Raw genomic sequence first — 27,293 nt, forward strand, 5'->3', positions numbered from 1 at the left:
TCTTTAAGGCAACTTCACGTTCTGGTATCAAATTATTAATAATTCTGTGAAACGCATACACAAAGTTTCACGGTGCTACTGAAGGTGATTTATCTGTCAAACCGAAGTAATGACACTCAACATACACTAAGCGCTATACGGGCTAACACGTGCCGTCCCAAAATCAAGTGACTTAAGCTGCAAGAGATGCTGCGGACATAATTCTCGTCCTGCGCATCTGAATGCTCACCGCGTAGAAATTTATACGCTATAGCCACTGGCTTCACAGTTGTAGCGTCAGTGCCTCTCCGTTAAATTTAATGCCACCATAGATCATACAATCGTTCGCAACCAGAAAGCGCGCAGGCGCAGTGTAGGCGCAGTCGCCATAGTTGGCTTCACTAGGCGTGCGGTGGCAGTCGCGTCCATTTTATGAATATAAGTAAACGGCAACTGAATGAGTGTGAACAAAGTGAGCCCCTCGACATGAGTTTGAATAAACGGGCCCGAGATGAACCAGTAGTAAATGAGCCCCTTGACATGCGTTTGGAGGAAGGGCAAGATCCATCACAACAAAATTGTCCATTAGGTAAGTACCGTATTGCAAGTCTAAATACCCGACGGACTTGTGTGTCAGAATAACGTAACGACTATGTAAGAAGTGAGTGGTTTGTTGAAACAACACAGTACCGATATGTATGTGATAAAGATTATGGAATATGAGCGAGGTATTTAACCCAGATTACTAAACCTTCGTAAAATTTACGATTGTAGTATGGTGTAAAACACGACAGTTTGTACTTAATTTGGTATGTAACATACCTGTGAAGCTATAGTAATTGTAATTAATGCATAGCTTACAAATTACGTGTTCCTTTCAATAAAATATGGAATCTTAATATTTACGATGGTTTAGCAGCAATGTATAGAATATAACCTGTTCATCCATCTATCTACGAAAGTGAATGATTTGGGACAGCAATTGAAGTTTATGTTCCCATAACAATTGCTCGAAGGGGAACGCATGTTTATTTTTATTTATCTATTTATTTATATCTCTTTTTGCATGTAGTCATCAAATGGTGACTTTTGCAAACGTCATATTGTTACAGAGGTATAGTACATAAATATTAATGTACAAAGGTTTAATGCATTTCGTATTTAATTACAAACTTTAATATGTAATATACACAGTTTCGAATTCTTTCAATAAATACAGATGCTGATTTACAGGAAATTTTTTTAAATTTGTGTTAAGCACAGTAGTCTGTTACTTTTAATTTTGCCCTTTGCCTGAAATAATTTTTTTATTTCTTGCATTGTGACTATGTACGTTACAAAATATGGGTTTGGCACCCTGGTGGCGTACAGAAAGTGTTATATATATATGATTTAGTTTTGATAAGGCCACTGTGACAGGTTTCCCTGTATAACAACTTTTTTGTAGCACCAGTCGTCTGTTTATGTACACATCAGTGGCACAGACCCTCACATGTATTCCATAACTTATAAACGGGAAAATTATCCTGTTTTTATCGTTTTATTGTATACAGCTTTGGACAGATGCTTAAGCTACTGCTTATTTTCCTGCGTACACAATGTGGTTTTCCTATCAAAGATCGCCATCCAAGTGCTGACCCCGTATTGTCTGTGTACCCAGTTCCGCAAATATCTCCTATACATCTGCGGTGTGAGTTGGCTACTTTTAGACCATGCTTACTAAAATATTTAGTTACCTCAGATATTCCATGTATTGGAAAATGTTACATTCTCCTCATTGGTACCATAAAACAGAGAGTTGTCATTGATGTAAATAATTGTATGAGAATTAACTATTCGTTGCATCATTCTTGATCTACTTTCAGCAACAATTTTTCAGGTGCTGTTATCATAACCATGGTACATGCTAAATTAGTTGGGGAAAAAGAAATATTTTTAAAAGTAAATGAAGTCTGTTTTCTGATGAATCTTGAGAAGGAACAAGATGTAGTTGTTTGAAGATTGCAGTTGTTTGATGTTCTTGGTGTAGTGAATGTATTTGCTTTTAATGTTTATATAGTACGTGTTCTAGTTGTTCAAAGGAATGTGAAGATATGGAACAGAGTGTGTAAAGGATCGATTGTGAAGCAGCTACATTTAAAATTTTAATTCTTTGCTAATCCAGGTTGTTTCAGAAATTTATTTACCTATTTTGTTATTAGCCCTTAATGATTTGTTTACCTTATTGTCCCTTGTACTCTCACCAGTTTCAATACAGAGAAAAATACATTAAAAAATTATGGAATTTGTGTAGTAATAGTGTAGGTTCTGTGCTGCCCAGCTAAATGTCTTGGTTGCTTGGTCTTTGGTGTTTTTGTGTAAGGGCATTAACTTTATGGATTTGTGTCAGTCATAAGTTTCTTTTTTTGATTTCTCAGAAAATATGTATTTTTGGACCCCCATATAATATGATAAAAAATGCCCAGTTGTGTATTGATCCTGTCACTTCTGAGTTAATTGCACATCGTGGAACTTTTGGGGTGATTTTCTCGAAAAAGGGGTGTGTGTGTGTAATGAATCAATAGCTAATATATTTTTTAGTCCTTAATGTTAGGTGGTACACAAGTGATCTGTCAGACACGGATCAAATCAGTTCGCCATGTCTGAGGTCTTCCTCTTGTCATAGCAATAATTTTTTTTCAGTCATTTTGCTTCCAGTTATTAGGGACATTGGTGCTGTTACTAATTCAGTGTCGTAATGGATCTTGATGTTCAGCCTACTAACACATGTTTTGAGTTAGTTGAAATAAAAATTAAAAACATGTAACAGTTATGTTACTTATTAATAGAATTAAAGTAGCTATCCAATTAAAATGTGTGGGCGCCGATTATGTGCTAATGCCAGGGTACAAATCCAGCAGTTCGGGGTTCAATCCCCATTCTTTCCTAGGTCCTTTCTATTGCATATAACTTTTTTCTTATGGCAATGATCTGTGTGCAGCTACCATCAGTGCTATAAATGCAAATAACACAACAATCGAACTTAGAAACAGTGCATTTATCAAATACTATGTCAAAGTTGTGTACAATTAAAATTCCACAATTACATACCACAGTATGTAGTCACGTAGATTGCACATAATTATGACAACACATATTCCAATTTTAGGCATGTACAAGCGTTTGTCCAACTGAGGCTGCTGTTTACAGATCCATACAGATAATGTTGGCTTACGTCATGCTGGATAACCTACGACCTTATTTCTTGCCCACATGTAAAAGACTGGGTTAAGATAAAAAAAATAGATAAAAATACAGAGAATTCAAATGTTAATTATAATAAAATACAATTTCGTCTGGAGGCATGTAATTCCAAAAAATATTTAAAAAGTGTTTGTCACACCATACTGGATAGTTAACACCCTGTATTTTCATTGCTCATATGTAAAAAAATCATTTAAGTTAAAAATACAGCGAATTCAAATACATTTGTATATAAGTAAAAAATCATTATGACAAGTGTTACATTACACTGGATCACTAATCATGAAGTACATCAGAATGTTAAACTTTGTTTCCATAAAACATTGAACCAGTATTATCAAATTGGTGTAAAAGTTATAATTTAGCATTCTTTACTAAATTGTATAGCCTAAATGTAAACCATAATCACACCACTGTATGTGTATGCATATACTATGTGATGAAATTTTGAAATGTGTCTTAGCTTGCATAGTGAATGTGACGTACACAGTGAAGTGTTTATAAGATGCTTATATACCAATTTCAAGTAACAAAGGGGGCATACATTGATGGTAAAAAGTATAGTGCAAAGTGCCTTTATTAAAGAAATACCAAAACAATAACCAGTAGTTAGTAAGAAACAGTTATGACTTGGCTAATAGTATTTTTGATGTACTATAACAGAGATGCAATTTGTATAGTGGAACATATTTAACTTACACAAAAATATACCAGTTGAGACTGCGGTTGAAATCATTAAGGTAGATTTAATTGCACAGAACAATTTGTCTAGGGACGAGATTGACAACATTATTGGCCTGCTGTCCCTAATCCTGAGGTGTAATATTTTATATTCAGAAAGGAAGTATACCTCCTAAAAGATGGGTTAAGTATGTGGCATTCAATTTCTGCATTATTAACAGGCATTTTTATTAAACATCTAGAAAACACTTTTTTCATGAAAATCCCGACTTGGCACTTAAAACTGTTTATTGTTTCAGATTCGTAGATGATATGCTTTTTCTAATGAAAGATATTGATGATATTAATAAAACTGTTACACAGTTTAATAAATTACATGACAAAATAAAGTACACAAGTGAAATAGGTAATAATCCTATAGATTTCCTAGATTTAAAAATTAGCAATGAAAGTGGGAAATGTACCATTGGTATTTCCAGAAGGACACATGTACCGATGGTGTTTTAGGTTTTTCTCAGACTATTTAAATTACCACTATCAAAAATTGAATGCAAATCAGGATTAAACATTATTAGATACATTGAAAAAAGTAATAATAATCCACAGCAATATGTAGCTAATATTTACAACAAAATTACAAGAAAAATGGAATGAAATACAACACCAAATGTGAACAACCCTGTAAAAGATAAGGATAAGAAATTTGTTATGTCTTCTTACTGTGGTATTGTTAGCACGAGTGTGGCATGAGTTTTTAAGAAGTATAAAGTTACTGTATCTTTTTTGACTGTGAACAGTCCTTGGCATTTATTATTGCATAATATACAAAAAACTCACAGTTTTCACCAACAGGTGTATACAGATTGGAGTGTTCAGACTGTAACGCCTGTTATGTGGGCCAAACTGGCAGACAGTTTGAGGCCAGATTCCGTGAGCATGTGATGCTGGAAAGAAGGGATGTGGCTGATAAATCTAATTTTGCCGCCCACCTGATTGATAGCAGACACAGGGTTCCGGATCTGACCTCACAATTAAAATTGTTTCATAGGGCCAAGAAAGGTAGATTTTTCGATTTACTGGAGGAGATGGAGATTTTTTTGTCATCAGAAATCATCTTGTGTTTTCTTGCTGAAGGAGTAACTGAAAATGATAAGCACCCATTTTTAGGAGCTTTTTCAATGCTGCGTTCTTTGCAGAAGGTGAAGACCCACAAGGTACACATTCAACCTAGCGGATCCATTCCTATGTAGTAATGTTCTGACCATGTACCAAACCAGTACAAATGCTATAACTGAAAATCTAAGCTGTCTTTCCTGGATTTATTGATTTTATATTATGCAGTATAATTCTTAAATCATTGTATGCCATTTATGTTTCTTGAAATTGGGTTATAAATGTCTTACAAACATTTTACTGTCACATTTGCTGTGCAGCTAAGACACTGGTTTCAAAAGTTGATGGGTCAACGGAACCATGCGATTCCATCCGTCTGCTTTGACTCGTGATGCAATGGTGCTGTGGTGTGTGATGTCACTACAGCGTGGTGTTTCTGAGTTGGTTGTGTTTGTAGATGTCAGGTTGTATTTGATGGTGCCCTCTGGTGGTGGGTGTGGAAGTGCTGAGGTTAATGTGTGGTATTGGGTTCATATGAATTCTGGTTATCATCGTGCTAATGTAATTTTGAGTTTAGGTAGTTGGTGTGACAATGTGGGTTGTGGTAGTGTTTTCAGTGAGTTACTAAGGCTTTTTTCGTTTTGTTTGTGTTTTTGGCATTTTTTACGTCTGATTAATTTGGTGTTTGTTGTGTGAAAAGAAGTGTAATTTTTTATTACTTTTTGGTTAGGTATGGATATGTCAGTGAAGATCATGAGTGGGTGTTTTAGGAGATTTTTTTGTTTTTGGTCTGTGATACCCTTCTTTCTGTCATGGATTACATCATGGTCATGGGGCACAATCATTCCCATGGAATCGATCATGATGAATTATTGTCTTGTCTGCATGCTGAGCAGAGAGGTGAGGTGGCAAAGGAACAAATTTCTCATTTGGAGGGAGTGTAGCTCTAATCCCCATTTGATCATTCAGATTTAGGTTCACTGTGGTTTTAAAAATAGTTTACCATGCCGGGATGGTTCCTTTCAAAATGACATGGTCAGTTTTCATGCTGCTCCTTGTCTGATTTGAGTATGTTTTCCATATAATGACCTCATTTCCCTCCTATATGACCATAACAGACTGTGCAGCTTTCTCCATGGTGTAGATGTGGCACTAGAGCATTGCAAGAAGTGTGGACTTCTTTCAGTACAGTTTAACAGCCTCTATATTTCTTTAAATAACTTTTTCTCTTTTAGCTGTAACTGTTTTTATTGTACTTTTGCAGTTTTATCTTGTGTGCCTTTCTCAAGCATAAGATTTGAAGTTATGTCCTAAAGAGAGATTAAAAATAATGAAGTTCTTGTAGGGCAGTGCCACTCTTGATAGTAATAAGGTAATGGCTGTTATTGTGGACTGGAGTAGATTTGTGTTAGTCACATGCAGTTGGTCAACAATGATCATATGAACAGTCATTGTGTGCTGAGTGGTAATGTTTAATATTTGTGGGTAAGTCCCAGTTCAGTTCTACAATAAGAGCCACAGCTTTTTTCTGCACATGTTTGATGTGTCACATATCAAACATGCCTGGGATATAATTGGTCAGAAACTTAGGGCTATTAAATGCACAACAGCCATCCTGCGGTGATACTTTACATGGATATATTTTTGCTGCCTGAATGACACCGTCATTTTTGTGAAGACAGTGAATAGCTATTTTGACACACTCTTAGGTCAAAAATCATTCCACTGATTATCGAAAATCTCTGATGGATTCAAAATTGATATGTTGTTGTCTTATAATACTGGTCCACAGCTTCTATAAAGTAGCATGTAGCAGTTGTTCTTCACACCAGCCTAGAGCAGTTAGCACTCCATGCCAGCAGCTGCAGCAGACAGCAAGGAGTATGTAACGGACTGAAGGTGATCAGCCAATGATTGAAAATGAACACTGTTTTTTTTTTTTTTTTTTTTTTTTAAAGGAATATTTTATGTCACCTAGACTGTTTTATTATATTTTGAAAATGCCATTGAATATATCTGATGAAATTAGAAACATTAAATATTAAACTGCTTATCAAGAAAGTTATTGCAAGCATTATACATAGAAAATTACCAGACCAAATAACATGAAGTTGAGAAACCACCTCTGTATGGATAAACATGAATTCCACAAACAACAATTATGTAATATTCATAATGCTCTGTTCATCAAAGAGACCCAGAAGGCAGTAGCTTCCCGCACACAGGTTGTTTCTGTGTTCATTGACTTCCACAATGCGTTAGAGACACTGTAACTCATAGTGAACTGTGCAAGCCACTGTGAACTGCATGGCTGAGCTCTATGAGTAGACTGAAGAGTTGCAAGTAGAACACAGCAGGTAGCTTTTAATGGCAAGAAATCTTCAGATGTAAAAATAGCTTTGGGTGTATCATGATACAAATACTGTTGATAATAGTTGATGGTTATAATTAAAGTGCAGCTACTCACAGAGTCCAGGGTGGGCTGTAATTATTGTACTGCAGCGAAACTTGGTAGATATGCTAATGCTTTAATACGGAACTGATTTACACTGAAAACAAAATTAGTTCCAATTTTGGCCATCGAGCGCAATTCTGGCGCTGTACAGCATCTTGTCAACATCTCTGGTGCTCATATTGGACAAATTGTGCAATCACCGGATAATAATAAAATCAACATTATGCCTTTCTCACTTGTTTTACCCTTTCCGTCCATGTCCTGTTCCTAATCCATTATGTACGGAAAGATTTCTATACATCTTTCTTGCTTTCACAGTGCTAGATCTGCACTTTTTGGCCAAAATTGGAATTAATTTTTTTCTATCTTAAATCAGTTGCACATTATTGCATTAGACAGTCTACCAAATTTCATTGGCTTATTATAATTAGACGACACCGGCCCCGTGTGAGTAGATGCATTTTAATAATAACCACCTGGTGTATTAATTAACCTGTTTGATAAAGTCAGAAATGCCATGGAGCTGTTCTTGTGTGCTGTTGTAAGTAATTTTCAACACGAGAAAATTGTAGAAAAGTACAGGAAGATGTTTGAGGTAGAGGAAGTCTCCCTCAGCATAAAGAAATACAATGTATTGTGGACATATATGCAGAAAAACCCGTTGTTATATCATTGCACTGTTTACAAACACTTGCTGGGAACAGTCGCATCGATTGAATATCTGTGAATATGTGTACAAATCGAATGAAGGTGAAACGATTACATAAACATAATTGTGGGAAAGGCGGGTACAAGACTGATACTCATTGGAAAACCCTTCAAAATGCACAGTCTACCCACAAAGTGGGTATAAAACCCTTTTTTGGACAATTGTCCCTCAGTTTAGTGCCCTTACCAAGTAGAAATGATAAAGTTAATAGAGAAGTTACAAAGTGCAGCTTATTTTATGACAGGTTTGTATTGTAAGTGTGCAAGTGTCAAGATGTGCATCCATCTCCAGTGACCAACACTACAAAAGCGGCATTTTGCATCATAATCTGGTTTACTGGAAAATCTCTAGAGCATGTATTCATAGAAGAATCAAACATAATACTGCTTCCTCTTACGTATAGCTTGTGAAAACAATACGGAGTTAAAATTGGAGAGATTTGATCTCAAGTTGAGGCTTACCAGCAGTTATTCTTCCTACACGTGATTTGCAACTGGAATAGGTAGGAACAGACATAAGTGGCATTATAAAACTTGAGGGCTAGAAGTAATGAGATTATTGCAAAACTGAGATGCAAGCCTTATCAATTGATTTCAGACACAAAAGTTGTAAAAATCATTACTTTGTGAAAGATGGTTGTGTTTTTAATGATTCAGTGGAGTATTGAATAGGCCATTAAAATTGTTGGGGCTTTTGCAGCCACTTGGGAGGACTTTTCTGAAGGTCATTACCACCGTGGTTCTCCCCTCATTCCTGCAGCGGTTGTCTGCAGCAACGAGGGGATCCAGGATCCATTTACCTCAAAACATTCTTCTTTCTTGTTAAAACTTTTGACATATTTGTGAATTTCTGTAGCCTGTTTTTTGGGGAAGCCATAGAAATTCATAAATATGACAGTAGTTGTAACAAGAAAGAAGAGCCTGGATTCCTGTCCTGCAGGGAATGACTATTGCATCTAACAAAGCGAGAACCACAGGGATAATGTCCGAGGAAAAGCAGTCAGATATTGATGTGACAGGTGCATATAACCTGCGGCCATGGGCTCTATTTCAGTCCACCGCTAGCAGTGGAGAGTGAACCTCTGACAATACCAACCAGTTGTGCTGGTGAATCACCAGAAAAATTGTTAAATGGTGACCAAAGATCCCAACACAAGAGCCAACATGCAATGTGTCAGTGTATTGAAATGTGTGCAAATTATTTTTGAAACCAGCCAACCACAACTAGTACAGTCATTCATAGACTAAACCTTGGTATAACAACACCTATTGAGTGAAGTTGAGGCAAGCACATAACTTGTAACTGTATCTCATCTTTCTTATTCATCCAGGTACTTTCAGAATGATTTTAGTGAATTGCTTTTATTATTATTATTATTATTATTATTATTATTATTATTCTCATTCTCTCCATGGTGTAGTCGTGCCATCTTTTGCAGGGTTTTCCCAGTGATCATTCTCTGAAAAGTAGGTTATTGTGTCATCTGTAGGGTTCTGTTCATATACTTCCCGCTTACCCTGATACTCCTCAGTAATTAAAATAATTAAAGTTACAGGGCCTTGTTGGTTGGTAGACTCTGACTGGTGTTCAGCCACCTAATTGGGAAGGAAGTATGAAATGTGACGGTTGTATTAAGTGTACCGGTCTGATGTAGGTGACTGTGTTGACTTTTGAGTGTATTTACGGAGCAGTGTCATGTTTGCGTTGTGGATAACAATAAGAGACAAGGGAGAAGGCGAAACCTGGTACCAGCACTGCACCTGTTGATTAGTTAACATCCACATCTAAGAGATGGATTACGATCAACAGTGTCATGTGCCCTCACTCCATAGACAGTTTTTAAAGGGTTGGAACTGAACCCAGAAAACTAACAATGTCCGCTGATAAGAAACTGTACTCCAGTGCTCAAGTGTGTTTTAGCGACCTCTGCTGTCGAGGCAGGTAGTGTTCTCATTGAGGTACTTGATATGTCTGACTGTTAAGACTTCCAGTGTAGTGTTCTGAATTCTGTCTACCCATTTATATTCTACAAAACTTAAGAATCTACTTGATTGTGTATAAGATGAGCTGTGCTCTCCTTCCTTTGGTGCATCACCAATGGGGGTCACAGTGATTAGCATGTGATCGCTGGTGGCTTTCGGAGAGAGAGGACGTGCTAGCGTACGGGCGTTTTGTGGTAGGTGGCCCGCGTGCATGGCTGCATTTCGCGAGTGGGATTGTATCGTATGGTGAGCTGCTTTGAGGTGGAAGCCACGCCTCTTCGCGGTTTGTGTTGCGACTCATCCAGAAGGGTGGTGAGTCGATGTGCTGGGAGGCATGATATTCTGCCATTTGTATTATCAAGTTCCCAGCTTCTTGTGGTAAGATTGCTTGTTCCTTATACATTGTAACCCCCTCTCCCCTTAAAGAGGATGTGGTGGTGTAAAAGGTGGCTGTTGGTCTGTGAAACTGTGGCCGTTGGTATTCAAAGCTGCCTCACACAGACTAGACTCTTGGTTGCTAGCATGTGCCGGTTGTTTGCTATTTATTTTGCTGCCCACAAGGTTGCACTGGCGAGATTGCATCTTGGTAGAGAGATGCTCTCTGTTTAACAGTTTGAATCTGCTTGTGGTAGCATGTGTGTGTGTTTCACCGTTAAATGGTATATTGTCAACTTGATCTGCAAGTTTGCAGCTTGCTTGTGGCTTTCTTGTAGTGTTCCTCGAATTTTCCTGTTGTTGTTAACATGCACTGTTGAACAACAATTTGTTTAACGGCAAGCAACAAGCGGACCCTTTCGACAGAGTGATGTTGAGCGTTCAGTGATCGCACAGTTGAAGTTACTGTTATAACCAAATACGTCATTGCTCTGTGATTATTAATTACTGTTGGCAAGATTACTACTTTTCGACAGGGTGCCGTTGATTTTTCTGTTGTTGTTAATGTGCACTGTTGAATGGCAATTTGTTTAATGTCGAGCAACAACAGGGGCCTTTTGATAGAGCGCCGTTAAGTGCTCAATCAGCGTACAGTTAAAAATACTGTTATTACCAAATGTTTTACGGCCACAAGCAGTTGTACTCTGGGCCTGTGACTCGGTTGATTACATGGTTTTAGTTTTTTAAAACAGATATATGCTGCTGTTTAAGCCCCTTTTATGTACGAGTATGTATATGTTGGGTCACAGCAGGTCGGGTGACTGATTATTAGCGTTGTCAGCAAGATAATATAGGTCTTGCTGTTTAAACTTCCTTATTTTTAATGTATGTATATGCTGGGTTGCAGTAGGTCTGGCGACTAAGTATTACTGTTGTCAGTAACACCTGCTACTTGTTGCTTAAACGATTATCTTGTTGTAGTCCTTCATGTATGTATGTTAATATTTAAAAGGCAAAATAATTCTCGGCATTTAATAGTCTTACCCGCAGCAGGTTTACCTGGTAGCTGACAGCCGTCAGCTGTTGTATTCTGGGCTTGTTGCTTTGTTGATTATATTTTTCTAGTTTTATGTACATACGTACAGTTATATTCACAACAGGTCTGAGAATTAACCTATCATTATTGAGAATTAGGCCTTGGTTGTTGGTTTGATTGCATTGTGACCATAATTTTGGTATATCCTTTTATATACCCTCTTCCGACTTAAGGTTTGGGAAGACAAGAAACATCTGTTTATGACCATTGCAGGGCCGACATTGGTTTCCGATGTTCCACACCCAGCCATGATCCTGTACCCTGTACCTTCAGCATGTATTTGTGTTGAGAGAGTTACCTATTCTGAAGAGTGCCACTCACTATCTCTTTGGGAGCCTGTATTGCTCGGTCCCCCCCGAAAGTAATCCGCCAACGCGGACTCTTTGAGTATTTGCTGCATTAAATAATTATAAGAAACGTTGTTATTAAGTTGTTTTTAAACGTTTACAGTTGTTATAAATATAATCTAAGTGTTGTTAAATTAGTTGGAGTGTTAGTGAAGTATAAAATAAGATTAAACGGGGTAAGAAGCGTATTTTTCTTCTCGCGCCTGTAGCACGAATCCTAGGCCTAATTTCACGCGTGTGAATTGTAAGTAAGCAGTGAATTAAACTTATAGGTAAACGTTTCCTGAGGGTATAAATATAAGTGTTGTTACATTAGTGGAAGTGTTAGTGAAGTGTTAAAGAAGATTAAACGGGGTAAGAAGTTTATTTTCCTTCTCGCACCTATAGCACGGATTTTAGGCTTAATTTCAAGCGCGCGTATCATAAGTAAACAGTGACTTAAACTTATATGTAATTACCAGTTTTTTTATTCAGTAATCTTTCAATTTATTTATATCTGCTTGAATAGTTTCTAGGGTCCTTTGTTTACGTTTTAGTCAGTACTTAAATCAGTTTATACAATTTCTGTTTTTACCATGAGTGAGAAGTGTGTGACATGCCGTAGGATCGTTAGTTCCGGGGTGTGGTGTGATGGGTGCTGTAGTTTCTTTCATTGGGGCGAATGTAGTGGTGTGGGAAATGGGGATATAAATGAGGCTCACCAGTGGTACTGTAGGATCTGCAGTAGAGACAGGAAAATACTGGAACAGGTAGGGAAAATTGCAGCTCTTCAAGCTGACTTAGACAAGGGAAGGGAGGAACTGGACAGGTTAAAGAGGGAGAAGGGTGAACAGAGGTGGGAAGTGGCAACAGGTAATAGGGGGGACAGGCAAAGGAGAGCATCAGACAGCTTTGTCATAAATCTTGAAAATAGATTTGACTTGTTGCCTCAGTCAGAATCGGATGAGCCTCATGTAGCTGAAGCTGTAGAAAGGGCACAACAAGCTTTCAATGACTTGAAAAAGGTAGGGAAATTTGTAAAGAAAAAGAAAGTTCTGTTGTTAGGTAGCTCCCATGGTAGAGGTGTTGACCAACTACTGCAGGAAAATCTAGGTCCAGAGTACCAGGTCACAAACTTTTTCAAGCCTAGTGCAGATCTGGGTCAGGTAACAGAGGATGTAGGTTCTCTATGCAAAGATTTCACAAAGGAGGATGCCGTGGTTATAGTGGGTGGTCCGGGAAATAGCATTGACAGAGACTCTGAATATTCCATAGAGTGACCTGGTGAAGATAGCATCAGCAACGAAGCATACGAATGTGGGATTTGTGTCTGTGTTGAGACGCCATGATCGGCCTCATTTGAACTCTTCCGTCAGGAGGGTGAACTTGGAGTTGGACTGGCTGCTTAGGACGGATATGGGGTCCCATATTGGTTTGATTCCTGTGGATGCTGTCGATAGGTGGGACTACACTAGGCATGGCCTTCACCTCAATAGGAAAGGGAAAGCTGTCTGGGTTGATTGCAGAAAGCGTAAGGGGGGGCACTGCCACAAGTGGTGAAATACCAGTGGTCACAGGTGTCAGAGGAATGCTTTTTTTAGGATAGGGAAGGGGGAAAGAAAACGAGTTTTAAGAGTGATTGGCAGGCACACTCAGTTTGAGAAAACAGATGAACAGGAGTCAGATTTTAGCATACAGATTCCATTTAAACAACGTTTAACAGAAAGTAATCAGAAACTGCCAGTTCACCTTCGCCAAAGCAGTTATAATCCCATTAGTATGCAGTATCAGTTATCTTTATTACACCAGAACATTCCGGGACTCAGAAATAAAATTGATGAACTACTCATTTGTATTGATGAAATGAATTCATCTAACCAAATTGACATAATCTGCCTCTCTTAACATCAAGTGACCACTGGCATAGATATGTTAGACATTTCAGGATTTAAGCTAGCTTCCTACTTCTGCAGAGTAGATATGGATGGAGGAGGAGTTGCCACATTTATTAAAACTGCCATAAATTCAAGAACATTGACATTAATAAATTCTGTCTAGACCAGCATCTAGAAGCATGTGCAACAGATGTAGAGTTCCATAACAGATTCTATATAATAGTAACTATTTACCGAGCACCTGCAGGAAATGATAATCTATTCATAAATCACCTAGAAGCTCTTTTGGGTTATTTAACAGGAAGAAACAAAGAAATTTTGATTGCTGGTGACTTTAATACAGATTTTCTAATGCAATCTTCCAGTAAACATTTACTGCAGTTAGTAATGTCATCTTTCAATCTAACTCACACTGTAAACTTCCCAACTAGGATCACTAAATCCTCAAGGACAGCCATTGATAACATTTTTATAGACAAATCAAAGGAATAAAACCATATCATAAAACCTGTAATAAATGGACTATCATATCATGACATGCAGCTCCTTGTTTTGAGATGTAAATTCTGAGCAGATTATCAAGACTGCTAAGTCTGAGTACAGGAGAGTAGTCAGTCAACCAAAAATTGAGTGTTTTAGAAAACTGCTCAAAGATATGAACTGGAAAGAAGTTTATAGTGCCCATGACATGAATGAAAAATATAATACATTCATGAACAATGTCAGTACCATGTTTGAAAACTGTTTTCCTCTAAAAGTTACTCAAATTAAACAGAAGTCTATAATAAAACCATGGATTACATAAGGAATAAAGATTTCCTGTAAGACAAAAAGGAAAATGTATCTGTCGACCAAGAATAGCTCCAATACTGATGATTTAGCTAAATACAAGGAATACTGTAAAATATTAAAAAAGTAATTCAGACATCTAAACAAATGCACTACGAGAAGAAGATAGCAATGTCAGGGAACAAAATAAAAACAATATGGGATATAGTGAAAGAGGAGACTGGTAGAACCAGAAAGGAACAGGAGCAAATAGCATTAAGGGTAGATGACACATTAGTAACCGATGGGCATAGTGTGGCAAATTTATTTAACAAGTACTTTATATCCATTACTGATAGAATGAGATTGTCAGGATCAGTAAATAATGCCCTTGAATATCTGAAACTAGCCTTTACAAATAGCTTCAGCTACATGAATATGTCACTCATTTCACCAAAAGAAATAACTTACATAATAAAATCTTTGAAAACAAAGCATTCTAGTGGTTACGATGAAATATCAACAAAGTTAATTAAGGCATGTTCTTGTGAGTTTAGTACAATTCTAAACTTGTGTAACCAGTCAATTATAACTGGGACATTTCCTGACTGGCTAAAATATGCAGATGTTAAGCCTCTATTCAAGAAAGGGGATAAAGAGATACCATCAAACTACAGACTGATTTCACTTTTGCCAGCATTCTCAAAAATTTTAGAAAAAGTAATGTACAGGCAGCTTCTCAACCATCTGACCACAAATAACATATTATCAAGAACACAGTTTGGATTTCTGAAGAGTTCTGATATCGAGAAGGCTATTTACACCTACAGTGAAAATGTACTTCATTCATTAAATAACAAATTACAAGCAGCAGGTATTTTCTGTGATTTGTCAAAGGCATTTGATTGTGTGAACCACAACATCCTTTTAAATAAATTAGAATTCTATGGTGTCACGGGCAGTGCTGCAAAATGGTTCAAGTCATACCTAGCTAACAGGAGACAAAGGGTGTCAGTACAAGGGACTAGTGAATCAAGTCATCAGTCATCATCAGAATGGAAAGAAATTACATGTGGTGTCCCACAAGGATCCATCTTAGGGTCATTGCTTTTTCTTGTGTACATTAATGATCTCTCATCAGTTACACTGCCAGAAGCAAAGTTCATTTTGTTTGCAGATGACACAAGTATTGCAATAAATAGTATGTTGAGTGTAGTTCTAGGAAGATCTGCTAATGATATTTTCATGGATATTAATAAATGGTTTAAAGCCAACTCATTGACATTAAACTCTTAAAAGACTCACTACATGCAGTTCAGAACCTGTAAGAGGTTTCCACCCAGCATATGCATAAAGTATGAAGAATAGCAGATAGAAGAGGTTGACAGTCTTAAATTCCTGGGATTATAACTTGATAATAAATTCAGTTGGGAGGAGCACACCACAGAACTGCAGAAATGCCTTATCAAATCTGTATTTGCGATTCGAGTGTTAGCAGACATAGGCGACATAAAAATGAAAAAGCTTGCATACTTTGCCTACTTTCATTCCATAATGTCATATGGTATAATATTTTGGGGTAACTCTTCAAGTCAAACAAAAGTTGCCACAGTCCAAAAGCATGTAATACGTATTATTTGTGGAGTAAATTCACGGATGTCATGTAGAAACCTCTTTAAAGAACTGGGTATACTAACCACTGCCTCTCAGTATATTTACTCCTTAATGAAATTTGTCCTAAATAATATATCTCTTTTTCCAACAAACAGCTCAGTTCATACATACAATACCAGGAACAAAAATGATCTGCAGAAAGACTTAAAAGCACTAACTTTAGTTCAAAAAGGGGTCCACTACTCAGGAAGACTCATCTTCAATAATTTTACAGCAAACATAAAAAATTTAGTTACAAATAAAGATCAATTTAAAAGGAGCCTGAAAGACTTACTAGTGGCCAACTCCTTCTACTCCATTGACGAATTTTTTAATAAAAACAAATGATGTATTGTATCTATTCATACTATTAGTATTGTTATTTCAGATAAAAAAAAAAAAAAAAAAAAAAAAGAGTTGACATGTTCCACATCCACGAGGATCTCCTCAGCATGGATCTATGGAACGAAAAACTAATCTAATCTAATCTTATCTAATCTTATCTTGGCTTAGCCCTCCTGCTCCCACTCCTACTTAACAATAAATCCAGACTTGAGTAGGACCATATCAATGGTAGCTGTGTGCGGTTTTTTCTGGGTTACGTACAGAGCGTGTCAGGTTTCATACGAGCATGGCCGCCAGGAGCTATCCAGGGTTGTTATACTTAAAAATTGACCATCTGCATTATGAGCTTGCCATTTGTCAACAGTCAATCCAGGGGCACCGTAACCGACTTAGTAAATAGGTTGTGGGCCACATTACACGAGCTATTGCTATTCACAATATACATAAATGACCTTGTGGATGACATCGGAAGTTCACTGAGGCTTTTTGCAGATGATGCTGTGGTATATCGAGAGGTTGTAACAACGGAAAATTGTACTGAAATGCAGGAGGATCTGCAGCGAATTGACACATGGTGCAGGGAATGGCAATTGAATCTCAATGTAGACAAGTGTAATGTGCTGCGAATACATAGAAAGATAGATCCCCTATCATTTAGCTACAAAATAGCAGGTCAGCAACTGGAAGCAGTTAATTCCATAAAATATCTGGGAGTACGCATTAGGAGTGATTTAAAATGGAATGATCATATGAAGTTGATCGTCGGTAAAGCAGATGCCAGACTGAGATTCATTGGAAGAATCTTAAGGAAATGCAATCTGAAAACAAAGGAAGTAGGTTACAGTACGCTTGTTCACCCACTGCTTGAATACTGCTCAGCAGTCTGGGATCCGTATCAGATAAAATTGATAGAAGAGGTAGAGAAGATCCAACAGGGAGCAGCGCGCTTCGTTACAGGATCATTTAGTAATCGCGAAAGTGTTATGGAGATGGTAGATAAACTCCAGTGGAAGACTCTGCAGGAGAGACGCTCAGTAGCTCGGTACGGGCTTTTGTTGAAGTGTCGAGAACATACCTTCACTGAGGAGTCAAGCAGTATATTGCTCCCTCCTACGTATATCTCGCGAAGAGACCATGAGGATAAAATCAGAGAGATTAGAGCCCACACAGAAGCATACCGACAATCCTTCTTTCCACGAACAATACGAGACTGGAATAGAAGGGAGAACCGATAGAGGTACTCAAGGTACCCTGCACCACACGCTGTCAGGTGGCTTGCGGAGTATGGATGTAGATGTAGATGTAGCCAATTGTCATTTCTCCTAACATCCTGGGGAAGCTTGACAAAGTTATACCTTTGATTGAGCAGTCTGTTGACGTGCTCGAGCAGAACTTAAATTTTTTGGGGAGTACTCAAGTCACTCCGAAACAAAGGGCAAGGATTAAGGCCTAACTTTGTCACTGGCAGGACAGATCAGGTGATTTTAGCTCCATGCAAACCGTTAAATGGTCCAAGGAAGAGAAAGGCAAGTTGGCTAGCAGAATTACTCAGTTACAAGCCAAAGCCAGTACTAATCAGATAGAGGAAGAATTCAAAGTTTTGCGTAACCAAACACTCCAGCAAGGCAGTCCCCAACTGCAAAGTGCAGTCGTGCTGGAGGGAGGGCTGATGGTAGTTTGCAGATTGCCAAACCCAGTCATGCATTTGCTCAGAGATGTCACCCAGCTCGCCCCCCCCCCCCCCCCCCCCCCCACCCTCCCTCCCCCTGCGGGTCCAGGGGTAAGAATTAGAGATAGGCAAACTCATTCATCCTTGGGAACTAGTTCACTGCTGATTGTTCTTATTTGGGAACCATTCATTTTTACTCGTTCACTGTTCATTTGTGCTTGGTATATGGGTCTTATGAAAAACTGAACACTAGTAGTGTATGTGACTGAGTTCTTACACACTTTTAGAAGTAATATTTGGGATTCTGCAGAACCTCTCGTTTAGCCAACTGTAGGCTTGTGTGGCTGATCGCAGTGAAATAATATAGGGTGGCGCACGGAAAACCGGCCCCGAGTACAGACTGCTCACCAATTATGGATGATGTGTTGCCCGTTACGAACAGATGCAACAAACAGACAAACATGTAATAATTAGGCAATGAAGAAATAACAAGCTAATGCAAGCAGCAATTGCGAAACAATCGATGACGATGTGTAGAGAGCTGGAGAAGAGAACATCAAAATCTCAGGCGACGCACATGGGCTATAGCTCATGTAGTCTTGTAAACCTGTTGGTGGCTGTTTCCCCACTTAATAGACCACAAGTGTCTTCTATAAAATTCTTCATTTCGACTTCCACTACATAGCTATGCTACGTTGTAAACAATAATCGTTTACACCCTATATATACTTCACGTTGTCTCTGAGTTCGTAGGTGAAGTAGAGACTTTATGGAAGCGTAAAATAAAATGTGGTTTTCTCGTACTTACGTCACGCGCTTAGTAAAAATTAGGTTTTTATGTTGCATTATTAAAGTTAATGCAGCAATAATAATAATAATTAAGTTCGCAGTTGTAAAGTTTTTGGTTTCAAAGCTGCTCCTGAACAAATATTTTTGAGATAATAAGTAAATAAAATTTTATGGCAATCTATGTCTTTTCAGATGGAGAGGCACTGCTTTTCCTACTGAGCCAAAATGACCCACAACCCAGTTTTTTTTTTCTTTCTCTCTCTCTTCCCCCCCCCCCCCCCCAAAGAAACCAAACTAGCAGGTAATGCAAATTGGAAACAACCAAACTTAAAAATAATTAGAGCCTTCCAAAATGTAATGTTTTGTATATGAAAGATACACGAAAATTGTTTTATATGAACTTTCTTACGCTAAAAATTAAGCAAATTATTGAAAGTTAGCTGCTAAATCAAGTCGATGAAACTAAAAAATATATGAATAACAAAAGAAACTTGCCTTGTTATAAGTATGTCTTCTGCTGTTCATCAATATAATGAAGTGAGCTGAAATGCCCTTTTGTTGCCTGAAAAGACGTACCTACGAGGGCAGTTCAATAAGTAATGCAACACATTTTTTTTCTCGGCCAGTTTTGGTTGAAAAAACCGGAAATTTCTTGTGGAATATTTTCAAACATTCCCGCTTCGTCTCGTATAGTTTCATTGACTTCCAACAGGATGCAGCGCTGTACGGAGCTGTTAAAATGGCGTCTGTAACGGATGTGCGTTGCAAACAACGGGCAGTGATCGAGTTTCTTTTGGCGGAAAACCAGGGCATCTCAGATATTCATAGGCGCTTGCAGAATGTCTACGGTGATCTGGCAGTGGACAAAAGCACGGTGAGTCGTTGGGCAAAGCGTGTGTCATCATTGCCGCAAGGTCAAGCAAGACTGTCTGATCTCCCGCGTGCGGGCTGGCCGTGCACAGCTGTGACTCCTGCAATGGCGGAGCGTGCGAACACACTCGTTCGAGATGATTGACGGATCACCATCAAACAACTCAGTGCTCAACTTGACATCTCTGTTGGTAGTGCTGTAACAATTGTTCACCAGTTGGGATATTCAAAGGTTTGTTCCCACTGGGCCCCTCGTTGTCTAACCGAACACCATAAAGAGCAAAGGAGAACCATCTGTGCGGAATTGCTTGCTCGTCATGTGGCTGAGGGTGACAATTTCTTGTCAAAGATTGTTACAGGCGATGAAACATGGGTTCATCACTTCGAACCTGAAACAAAACGGCAATCAATGGAGTGGCGCCACACCCACTCCCCTACCAAGAAAAAGTTTAAAGCCATACCCTCAGCCGGTAAAGTCATGGTTACAGTCTTTTGGGACACTGAAGGGGTTATTCTGTTCGATGTCCTTCCCCATGGTCAAACGATCAACTCTGAAGTGTATTGTGCTAGTCTTCAGAAATTGAAGAAACGACTTCAGCGTGTTCGTAGGCACAAAAATCTGAACGAACTTCTCCTTCTTCATGACAACGCAAGACCTCACACAAGTCTTCGCACCCGAGAGGAGCTCACAAAACTTCAGTGGACTGTTCTTCCTCATGCACCCTACAGCCCCGATCTCGCACCGTCGGATTTCCATATGTTTGGCCCAATGAAGGACGCAATCCGTGGGAGGCACTATGCGGATGATGAAGTAGTTATTGATGCAGTACGATGTTGGCTCCGACATCGACCAGTGGAATGGTACTGTGCAGGCATACAGGCCCTCATTTCAAGGTGGCGTAAGGCCGTAGCATTGAATGGAGATTACGTTGAAAAATAGTGTTGTGTAGCTAAAAGATTGGGGAATAACCTGGTGTATTTCAATGCTGAATAAAACAACCCCTGTTTCAGAAAAAAAATGTGTTGCATTACTTATTGAACTGCCCTCGTATTACATACAACGTAATTTTTATGTAATTTACGTAATATAAAATACTTTTTGATTACTGGTCGTGGATGCTAAATAGCCAGAACCAAGTGCAAGAACAGTTTGGAACACATGTAAAATAGCCTAGCGCAGTGAACGAAACGAACAACTGGATACTGAACTAACTAGGAGCAGTTGGCAGTGGAACTGAGACAGGTGGTCATACGAAGAACGACGAGTGCGGCTGAAGGAGACCGAGACTGAGATGAGCACGCGACCGAGGCTGGAACGAGAACTGCCGAAGTGACCGCTGCGACCGAAGTGAACTATGAACCGATCGTTCCTTCGAATTCGTTCCTCGGTCCTTTCGTTCATCTTGGTGAACCGTTCCTTTGCACCCGTTCGTTCGCAAACTACCCATCTCTAGTAAGAATAGGCCCGAGGTCTTCCGGCCTGTCGTAAGAGGCGACTAAAAGGAGTGTCACACGTTTTGGCCTTTATGTGATGGTCCCCTGTAGGGTTTGACCTCCATTTTTCAAAATTTTCCCGAAGAGCGAGCCAATTAGGGAAGGGCGCCTTACATGGTGCATTGTGTCCATCGTCCATTAAGATCTTTGGCCCGCTTCCTGTCATTGGATTGCAGTGCCACCCATTCTTCATCTCTTGGGCGAGGACACTTTCCTGGTTGTGTTTTCCACCATGCATTATGCAGTGCCGGTTTCTGCATCGACGATGACCATGGACTTTCTTGAACCTGATATCCAGCATCGTAGCCAATCCGTTACAGTGGGGCACTATGTACCCTGTTCATTGTCGCCCCCAGACCACAGAGTGAGTGCTCTGCTGATGCCTGCGCCGTTAACTCCCAACGTATGCCAAGGGGTAGATGCCCATCCCCCTGGGGCATCGGGACTCTTGGCAATGGCCATCCTGCCAGGTAGCCTTTGCTGCGGCTGGGGGGCACCTGTGGGGAGGGCCGCTGGTCGGAGTGGGTGGCATCAGGGCGGATGACACGTGATGAAGCATAGTACGTCATCTCTTGCCTGTGGTGAAATACCAGCAGTCTCTAAGTGTTCATGAGCTCAATTCAACGCACAGAAGTATGACCCCAAATCATTCCCCTCCCTGGCCACACCATGGGAGGAATGTCAGGCTAAGGACAGCAGCGGATCTTATTCTCCCTGGTACCTTGTATGTTCGAGAGCTGATGGGGAATCTTACATGATGACGAAGACTCAGTTTTTTGTTGAACATTTAGAGGACAAGTTAGGGGAGGTGAAGGGATGGTCCAAAATGAGATCTGGGTTAGTTTCGATCAAAACAGCATCCTCTGTCCAGTCACGGGCGTTACTCGCTTGTGACAGGTTGGGAGATGTTTCTGTAACCATCACGCCCCGAAAGAGCTTAAATATGGTCCAGGGTATCATATTTCACAGGGACCTTCTTTTGAAGTCTGACGATGAGCTGTGTGCCAATTTAGAGCGGCGAGGTGTTCATTTTGTCCAGGGTGTCCACCGGGATCCGAGGGATAATCAGATTGCCACTGGTGCCTTCATCTTGGCCTTAGTGGGTGATACATTGCCCGAGAAGGTCAGAGAGTGCGGACGCCCATCACATCCCAATACTCCATGTGCCCCGCCTCCCATCTTTGTCAACTGTGCAGAGCACCATTTGCCTTGTTTGCCAGACTGCAGGATTCTCCAGAAAGAAAGGAAAATTGTGGAGTACAAGACCCTGGTCTGACTGACCTACACTGAGGCTAAGAGAAAATTTGAATGGTTGCATCCTGTGCATAGCCGCCGTTACAACAGTTCTGGCACTATCAGCTTTGCCAACCCCAGTCACATCTCAGACCTGGAAGACTACACCTGCCCCCTTGATGGTGGGGAGCATTTCCCTACCTGTTGCTCCTGCACCACCTATTTTGGGTGCAACCCCCCCCCCCCTCCACCCCCTCCCCCCCCTCCCCCCAAACCATCCGTGACGTCCGTCCCCACTTCTAAGCCAGAGAAGCCTAAGTCTTCTTCGGCCTTTCTCGCTAGGAAGGGTCCCTTGAGTCACTCCCTTCCCAGGTTTCTTCTAGTGGGGAAAGACGACACCTGCCAGTGGTTGAAGAGTCGAAAAGCAGCTGGTTGTAGGGCTTCATGCTCATCGTCAGTCCCGGAGACTGAGCCAGTGAAGTCCTCCCAGCCAAGGAACCCCAAGGACCAGCAAGAGAAATCCAAAAAGAAAATCCCTAAGACCAAGGAAATTGCAGTGGCACCCACACTACTGCTACCTACAAGCTCTCCATCTGTGGATGGGGTGGAGATTTTGGCATCTGCTGAGGACCTAGATCTCGACAGACCCTCAGACACAATGAATATAGACTGCTCAGGCAATAAGTCGGTGGCAGCAGGTGACTCTGATGCATAAACTAACTCATTGAATGAATGTTCCATGCCTTCCCAGTCTCACGATGATGTTATCATTCAGTGGAATTGCGGCGGTTTTTTCCACCACCTGGCTGAGCTACGGCAACTGTTTAGCTATACACCTGCTATCTGCATTGCCCTCAAGGAAACCTGGTTCCCGGCAATGCGGACCCCTGCCCTCCATGGCTATAAGGGACATTACAGGAACTGTAGCGACTATAATTGAGTCTCAGGTGGAGTTCTAAACTCAGTCTCTAGTGAAACTGTGCCCTTTCAAACCCCTCTTGAAGCTGTGGCTGTCAGAATAAGGATGACACAGGAAATAACTGTCTGCAATGTATATCTTTCTCCAGATGGTGCAGTACCCTCGAATGCATTAGCTGCACTGATTGATCAACTCCCTAAACTTCTCCTACTTTTGGAAGATTTTAACACCCATAACCCCTTGTGGGGTGGCACTGTGCTTACTGGCCGAGGCATAGATGTCAAAACTTTACTGTATCAATTCAACCTCTGCCTCTTAAATACTGGCGCCACCATACATTTCAGTGTGGCTCGTGGTAGTTACTTGGCCATTGATTCATCAATTTGGAGCCCAGGACTTCTCCCATCTATCCACTGGAGAGCACATGATGACCTGTGTGGTAGTGACCACTTCCCCATCTTCCTGTCACTGCCCCAGCATCAGGCCCACGGATGCCTGCTCAGATGGGCTATAAACAAGGCAGACTGAGAAACTTACACCTCTGCTGTCACCGTAGAATACCCCCACATGGTAACATCGATGTGATGGCTCAGCAGGTGACTACAACAATTGTTTCTGTGGCTAAAAAAGTGATCCCTCGCTCTTTAGGGTGCCCCCGGTGTAAGGTAGTCCCTTGGTGGTCACCGGAAATCTCTGAATCAATTAAGGAGCATCGGCAAGCTCTACAGCAGCATAAGTGGCACCTTTCTCTGGAGCACCTCATAGCCTTTAAATGGCTCCATGTACGCATTCACCAACTTATCAAACAACGGAAGCAGGAGTGTTGGGAGAGATACTTCTCGACCGTAGGATGCCGTACGTCCCCTTCCCAAGTCTGGGCAAAGATCAGACATGTTTTCGGGTACCGGACCCCTACTGGTGTTACCACAAATGTTGTGTTATCTACCGACGCTAGCGCGATTGCTGGGCACTTTTCTCGAGCCTCTGCGTCAGAGAATTACCCCCCCCTCCAATCCTGCCCTCCCCCCTCCCCCCCTCCCCCAGCCTTTCGCACTCTCAAATGGCGGCTGGAAGGGAATGTCCATTCACTCACTACATGCCACAGTGAATCCTATAAGACTCCATTTACAGAGTGGGAGCTCATCAGTGCTCTTGCACATTGCCCGGATGCAGCTCCTGAGCCTGATCAGATCCACAGCCAGATTATTAAGCACCTCTCATCTGACTACAAGCGACATCTCCTCAGCATCTTCAACCGGATCTGGTGCGATGGTGTCTTTCCATCGCAATGGCGGGAGAGCATCATCTTTCCGGTGCTCAAACCTGGTAAAAACTCGCTTAATGTGGATAGCTATCGGCCCATCAGCCTCACCAACATTATTTGTAAGCTCTTGGAATGTATGGTATGTTGGCGGTTGGGTTGCATCCTGGAGTCACGTGGCCTACTGGCTGCATGCCAGAGCAGCTTCCACCAGGATCGCTCTTCTACTGGTAATCTTGTGTCCCTGGAGTCTGCCATCTGAACCGTCTTTTCCATATGGCAGTACGTGGTTGCTATCTTTTTTGACTTATGTAAAGCATATGACACAACCTGACATCATATCCTTGGCACATTGTATAAGTGGGGTCTCCGGGTGCCGCTCCCGATTTTTATCCAAAACTTTCTGTCGCTCCATACTTTCCATGTCCAAGTTATTGCCTCCCATAGTTCCATCCATATCCAGGAGAATGGAGTCCTGCAGGACTCCGTATTGAGTGTGTTTCTATTTTTAGTGGCCATTAATGCTCTAGCAGCAACTGTTGAGCCATCCGTCTCACCTTCTCTGTATGCAGATGACTTCTGCATTTCGTACTGCTGCTTCAGTACTGGTGTTGCTGAGCGTAGTCTACAGGGAGCCATCCGCAAGGTGCAGTAATAGGCTCTGGCCCACGGCCTCCAGTTTTCAGCGCCAGAGTCGTATGTCATGCACTTCTGTCAGTGTCGTACCATTCATACGGACCCACAACTTTACCTTAATGACGATCCACTCACTGTACTAAAGACATATTGATTCTTAGGACTGGTTTTATACGCTCAATTGACTTGGCTTCCTCATTTTCGTCGGCTTAAGCAGAAGTGCTGGCAGCACCTCAATGCCCTCCATTGCCTGAGCAACACCAATTGGGGTGCAAATGGCTCTACGTTGCTGGGGCTCTACAGAGCCCTTGTCCAATCCTGAATTGACCATGGTAGTGTGGTTTATGGTTCAGCAGCGCCCTCAGTATTGCATTTACTTCACACTATGCACCACTGCGGGGTTCGACTAGCAACAGGAGCTTTTAGGACGAGTCCGGTGACCAGAGTACTGGTGGAGGCTGGGGTCCCTCCATTGCAGATCAGACATGCACAACTGCTCGCCAGTTACGCAGCACACATTCGTAGCTCTCCTGAGCATCCGAATTACCGTCTCCTTTTCCTGTCTGCGGCAGTCCATATCCTGCATCGGCAGCCTAGGTCGGAGTCAACGATTATGTTTCGCATGCGGTCCCTTCTCTCTGAATTGAAATTCTTCCCTTTCCCACCTCTATTTGCGGTCCGTTCAGATATGCCTCCATGGCGTACGCCTCGGCTGCAGCTTCGTCTGGACCTGTCACGTGGCCCTAAGGACTCTGTTAATCCTGCGGCTCTCCGCTGTCACTTCCTCTCGATTCTTGATGTGTTCTGGGGCTCTGAAGTGGTTTACACCGACGGCTCGATGGCTGATGGTCGCATAGGCTTTGCCTACGTTCACTGCGGCCATATTGAACAGCATTCCTTACCCAATGGCTGCAGTGTATTCACTGCAGAGCTGGTGGCCATTTCTTGTGCACTTCAGTATCTCCGTTCGTGCCCTGGGGAGTCTTTTCTTTTATGTACTGACTCCTTGAACAGCCTGAAAACTATCGACCAGTGCTACCCTCGTCATCCTTTGGTAGTGTCCATCCAGGAGTCCATCTATACCGTGGAACGGTCCAGTCGTTCAGTGGTGTTCGTCTTGACCCCTGGTCGTATCGGAATCCCAGGAAATGAACTTGCTGACAGGCTGGCCAAACAGGCTACACGGAAACCATTTCTGGAGATGGGCATCCCTGCAACTGACCTGCATTTGTTGTTATGCTGCAAGGTTTTTCAGCTTTGGGAGACGTAATGGCAACATATCAGTATGCACAACAAACTAAGAGCCATTAAGGGGATCAAGAATGTTTGGAAGTCCTCGTTGAGTGCCTCTCGCAGGGACTCTGTGGTTCTCTGCCGGCTCCGCGTTGGCAATGCCTGGGCGACCCACAGCTACCTCCTGCGCCATGAATATCCACCTCAGTGTCAGTGCAGTGCCCGGTTGACAGTGGCCCATATTCTTTTGCTCTGTCCTTCTTTGGCTGCCCTGCGACTTCATCTTCGGCTGCCGGACTCGTTATCATTTATTTTAGCAGACAACGCCTCATCGGCTGATTTGGTTTTACATTTCATCCATGAAGGTGGGTTTTATCATGCGATCTGAGTTTTAGCGCGTGTCCTTTGTCCCTCTGTGTCCTCTACCCTAGTGGTTTTTTTAGGGTGGAGGTTTAAATGTGTTGCAGGGTGGCTGTCTTTTCCTTTTTACTTTTGTGATCGGCCAGCCACTGTTATCTGCTTCCATGTTTTACTCTCTTCTAACTGTTTCTTGCATCTATCTGTTGTTT

At 41.1% G+C, this 27,293-nt stretch overlaps 1 protein-coding gene across 2 annotated transcripts in view; it reads left to right on the forward strand.

The window, feature by feature from the left end:
- The first annotated feature begins 336 nt into the window (after positions 1-336).
- LOC126471481 (transmembrane protein 183-like) overlaps positions 337-27,293 on the forward strand; it is a 279,480-nt gene continuing 252,523 nt past the window's right edge. Inside the window, exon 1 of one of the 2 annotated variants that reach the window (XM_050099683.1) lies at positions 337-568. In XM_050099683.1, the coding sequence (XP_049955640.1) occupies positions 412-568 (157 nt within the window). In that variant the 5' untranslated portion in view covers positions 337-411. The remainder of the gene's footprint in view (positions 569-27,293) is intronic. The other variant, XM_050099684.1, reaches the window with a different exon arrangement.

The sequence above is a fragment of the Schistocerca serialis genome, chromosome 3 (genome assembly GCF_023864345.2).
Source record: "Schistocerca serialis cubense isolate TAMUIC-IGC-003099 chromosome 3, iqSchSeri2.2, whole genome shotgun sequence".
Classification (NCBI taxonomy): Eukaryota; Metazoa; Arthropoda; class Insecta; order Orthoptera; family Acrididae; genus Schistocerca; species Schistocerca serialis.